Source organism: Habropoda laboriosa, unplaced genomic scaffold, assembly GCF_001263275.1.
Source record: "Habropoda laboriosa isolate 0110345459 unplaced genomic scaffold, ASM126327v1 scaffold40, whole genome shotgun sequence".
Lineage (NCBI taxonomy): Eukaryota > Metazoa > Arthropoda > Insecta > Hymenoptera > Apidae > Habropoda > Habropoda laboriosa.
The window spans coordinates 6,185,061-6,190,495 of record NW_017100231.1 but is presented as its reverse complement, the minus strand read 5'-3'; the positions used below and the strand labels follow the sequence as shown (position 1 = coordinate 6,190,495).

The 5,435-nt window shown below is 32.2% G+C and overlaps 1 protein-coding gene across 1 annotated transcript in view; it reads left to right on the top strand.

The window, feature by feature from the left end:
* Window positions 1-5,435, top strand: part of LOC108571486 (dynein heavy chain 1, axonemal-like) — a 109,706-nt gene that overhangs the window by 80,443 nt on the left and 23,828 nt on the right. Inside the window, exons 32-35 of the mRNA XM_017933541.1 lie at window positions 922-1,137; window positions 2,085-2,309; window positions 2,658-2,820; window positions 3,562-3,731. Coding sequence (XP_017789030.1) covers window positions 922-1,137; window positions 2,085-2,309; window positions 2,658-2,820; window positions 3,562-3,731 — 774 coding nt within the window. The remainder of the gene's footprint in view (window positions 1-921; window positions 1,138-2,084; window positions 2,310-2,657; window positions 2,821-3,561; window positions 3,732-5,435) is intronic.

Here is a 5,435-nt window from a genome sequence, read left to right as displayed (position 1 = left end):
CAGTTTAACTTGTAATTGAATATATAAAAATCAAAGAACGAACTTTTTTATATCTTAGACAACGTGTATTCGAGAGTTTGTATAGGTTAGGTTTGAGTTTTTCAGTAGGGGTGACCGATCTTTGCTGTTGGCAGTATTTGTTGCATCTTTAGTGACGAGTTCAGATTACCAAAGAATGGTGAATGTAAGTAAAAGTGGAAAAAGAAGGTTCTCAATTGATTTCGAGGTAAATGTCAAAATTTGTTTAACAGTTTTTGATTGGTTATCATTAATATATTGTTATTTTTATAAAAATATTTCATGTATACCACTGAAGAAGATAAATTTTTCCCGAAGTGTTTCTCGTGTAGTTTAAAAAGTATAGAAGTTGTTTAAGACCTGCTAAATTAAGACGTGTTTCTTTATTTACTGAAAAACAGATTAGACGTGACAACTAAGCAGGCCTGTATTTCCGCGATAAAAAATTACCCAAGATTTCACTCGGTTTTCACGTATTTTCACAGGGTCGACTTTGGTACAGCTTCTTTCGCTCGACTGTCTCTGGACTACCTTTCTCTCGAACGCATACAGTTGCAAGTTCCATTTTCTTCGCGCACAAACACCCGCGCATTTCCCATGCGTCCAAATAGGCTCCCTAACGTAGTTTGCAGTTACCGTTTATTTTGGACCACTGGTTCTCAGCCGCGTCGACAATTTTTAAATTATTTCCTTGAAATTTCACACAGATTTAAGGGAAAAAAGTGAAATGTCATAAAGAAAAAGAAAACTAATTTACTTGAATTTTTAAACATAACCTAACTTTTTAATTTTTTCAGAGAATATAATTTCATTTGTGGAAAAATACACTTTTATCACTTAGATTTATCTTAAACAGTGGAACGATCGTCGATCATTTGTGAATTTATATGGATTTCAATTTAGAGAAACATTTTCGGCACGATTCTGAATTTCTGGCTGTCCGCGACAGAACACTTTGGCCACATGCTGGACGCTTTCGTGAACACAACTTTGAATTTATTCACCACGATATGCAAGGAGTTGCTGCCAACGCCTCACAAGTCCCATTATACTTTCAATCTGCGCGACTTGAGCAAAGTGTTCCAGGGAATACTTATGATGAATCCGCAAAAAGTTGAGGTTAGGAAACAGACCAATAAAACTATATAAATTTCTGAAATTTCCTTTAATTTCAAGATTATTCTCCTAATAAGGAAAACAATGATAATGTTAATATCGCGATGAAAATGAATGGTCTTTGCAGTAATTTTATCTATAATAATAATAGCAACTTATATATAAAAACAATCAAAATTATATGTGCCACACTTCTACAAGAAATAATAAAATTAATTTATTTTGGAACTTCATTTTAATAAAATGCAATATTTAAAAATATGTTTCTAATAATAATGCATTGAATAAATAAACACGATTGTTATTGTTCTAATTTTACGTGCCTAATTGTATTGAAAATTATTTCGTGGAGAGCGATTGTGGTAACTTTTATCGTTAATAGCCAGAAAGTTTATCGTCTAAGGCTTCGGTGCTTTGGCAATATGAACTCTTTTTCGATATTTCAAGTCAAGCGTCGTTGGCCACGATCACCACAAAGATGGGTGCCCTTGGAAGAAATTCGAATTTCTTCTCTCGGTTGATTAAATTCGGGCTTGTCTGGTGGGTGTTTCTCGGGTTATTGGGGAGGGGTGAGAGCTTTTTAAAAAAGCTGCTTTCTTTGTAAAATTTAATAAATGTACATCCTCACGTTTTCCTTCTCTTCTAAATGCACTTCTCTGAATTCTATACTTGCTTCTAAACTTGATATAAAATAATTCGATGAAAAGTTGCTGCAGAACTTTCTTAAAAATTTGTACATTATTATATTACAGAGAATTGCAATTGACACGACAGAAAATGGTCTTATTTCAGAAATATAACAATTTTCTTTGAAACGAAATAAAAAAAAATGTTTCATCTTCTTGAAATTTCAGATCAATGAAATACAGTATGTAATATTTGTTCTAATAGTAGTACGTTATTAGTATAGACCTTTATTTGCTGGACAAATTTTAGTTTTTAATTTTCAGCATCGTGAAAAATTATTGCTGCTCTGGTACCACGAAAATTTACGAGTATTCAGCGATCGTTTGATTAACGACACGGACCGGACATGGTTCGACAACCTCGTGCGAAGCATGATGGGCAAGGAATTCAACTGCGATCCCAACAAAATTGTTGGCGACTCGATGTTATTTTTCGGCGATTTTTGTGGGACCACTAAAGAATATGATCAGATAACCAACATGAAAAGAGTACGTTTCTATGTTCCACTTTGTATATACATTTCCAATCCTATTTTTCTTACTCATCTGTTTATTCTCCACAATTTTTGTATCTACAGTCGGTACGAAAAATGTTGCATTCATATATATTGATTTAATAAATCTATATACGTCATAATTTTTAATTAACAAATTGAATATGTGCCAATACTTTTTTTATTCATTGTACATTTCCAATTTTGATTTTAGTCTTTCAAAATTTATTTTCATATGTAGATAAAATAACAGTAATGTATATTTTTTTTGTATTAAAATTGTTACTTCTTTAAATTAGTACATATAGAATATATTTTTTATCAGTGGCTGATATATCTTTAGATGAAAACTGTATTGGCGGAATTCTTGGAAGACTATAATGCTTCAACAACGACCCCCATGAAGTTGGTCCTCTTCCAAGATGCGATAGATCATATTTGCAGGATCAATCGAATCCTGCGGCAGCCTCGCGGAAACGCTTTGCTCCTGGGGATGGGTGGATCCGGTAATGTAGAATTGTTTGACATTAGTGCCCACACAGTTTTTTCTCGTCACTTTTCTTTCTTTCTTTTTTCTTGCTTGAGAAAGGTTATCTTTCTTGATAAATGAACAGGTTATAGGCATGTGTAGAAATAATAGAAATAGGTTAGTAGTTGTGAGCAGGTAATACAAGAAATAATAATAAAAATGAAAGTTTAACAAGATGTTTTTGGAAACTGAATGGAATCTATCTCTGAAGATCTCAAATCTCGTTGTCAGTAATCTCTGGGGTGAAAAAGAAACATTTCTGACATTTCTAGAATCTCTAGAGTCTTTGAGATCTTTGGGGTCGCTGATGTGTCAATAAACCTTTATGTATGGAAGACTCTTAACATTGTTATGATTATTAGAGTCTTCGAAGGTTTCTTATTAAGAGAAATAAACATATGAAACAAAGTGATAGGAATCTCTGGAGTACCCAGAATCCCCCAAATCTTTTAGAGCTTATTGGAACTCTTTGAAAAATTCCATAGTAAAGAAAATAAGTAAAATAAATTCTGCAAACTCTCAGGAGTCTCTGAAATCCTCCAAATCTTTGAATACACTGATCTCATTGGTATCTAGGTCCCGTACAAATTCTAGGGATCCTGGAATCGTGACATTTTTAGGTTAGGTATTTCCTGGTATCAGTAATTCTAAAAAAAAATATCTCGTAATCATTTTTAATGTTTCTCTTACTTTAATTTTCATTGCTATTTTTATTTAGGACGTCAAAGTTTAACAAGACTCGCAGCACACATGCAAGATTACAATTGCTTTCAAATAGAGCTGAGTAGTGCGTATACTTCGCACGATTGGCGTGACGACATCAAACATTCGATGATGAAGGCTGGTGTGCAGGGTCAGTTTATGGTCTTCTTATTCTCTGACACACAAGTAAGTATATTGATTTCAGTTTTTATTGCAAACTCCAAGTTAATCAACTGTTACACATAACCTCAAAAAATCCGATCTGATTTATCTCGAAATGGATTTCATTTGTTTTCTATTATAAAATTACTACACATATACATATTAGGTTGCTATGCATTGCTACTTTTGTATGCAAAAATTAATAATTACCTTTCTGCGAGTGTATTTAATTTATAATATACTACTAATGAAATGAAAGGAAGTGTATAATTGAAAACGAAACATGTCAACATCCATGCATAGGTTAAACAGTGTACAACAAACCTTGCCTGACATCGTCCAATTATAAATTACAAGCTAATACCTGTGACTGAAATAAGTTAACAATACCTGAACACCGTGACGTAATAACGATCATAATAAAATTAACCTGGAAAATTTCATTAAATATCTCATATATCTGTATTTCACATAAACTTTTTTTTCACAAATAATTCCAATACATTTTTTTAATTTTTATACTGTAATTTGAGGTTAAGTGAAGTAACAGAATAAATAAAAATATAAAATTACTTCGATTATCGATTTCAAGTCGAATCGAGTGCTTTCCGTCATAATCGATTATATCCAACATCTGTCCCCCACTGTTCAGTTGGGTAAATACCAGAATAGAAAGTTAAACACACATTCTGAGGGAAGGAAGAAGTTCTAAGAGCATTGTCCATAACCTCTCACTTCCTGCTTCGCCCCTACATTGTTTTATACTTAATGCATCCACCGTTTTAGGGAGAGATACTCTTGTACCCACATTCCTTTGCGTCTTTCGTGATCTTCCTACTTTCCCACCCTATGGTCGTACACGCGAACTCGTATACAGGGTGGATCAGTGTCTATTATCAAGTTCCTACTATGTATGTACTAAAATTGGAAAAACTGAAAGAAAATTTTTTCAACAAAATTAAAGGATTTTCTTCTCTCAGTATTTTCAATTTTACTTATTAAAGAATCAATTTTAATAATAAGATAAAAATAATATAATATAATAAGGTGAGAATAAATTCTAAATGATAATAAATTCTAAGAATACAAAAAAACCCTTTGAAGTGTTTCTTCTTTCATTCTCTTTCTTTTGGATAAAGTGGTATCTTTTTATTATTCTGTGTAATTAATTAGAGCTTTCACTCGTGATGACTTGTTAGTTCATGGGAATAAATTTTCTTTTTCTGACGTGTCATTTCATGTTGATTTGTCTTTGTCTATTTATGCCTTACTACCACAACATCAACATTCAAGATTTCCTATCTACTTATTTTTTTATACTTCTGTACTCTTTTAGAAGATTTTTGAAAAACCTCCAATCTAAATACACTCTATTCAAGAGTTATTTTGTAACTGCACACATATGTATGTGTACCTTTTAAAGTGCTCCACGGTTCTCCACGTTGCATTTTTACATTTCCTGTTTAGAAACGTTCAAACGGATAACTGAACCAATGAAAACGGTTTTTATTTCAAATGAATTTAATTACGATGCTCAAACTAATTCTTCACAAGCATCCACATTTATTTTATTTTTTTGCACATATACTTTTAGCAACGTTCGGTCTTTTTTTTGCATGTACCTTTTCGTAGTTTGTATGCCAATTTTGTAATTTAAAACTCCTGACTTTTGTAATCTAAAGAATTTTCGGTCGTTTAACTTTTTAAATCGAATATATTTTTACAATT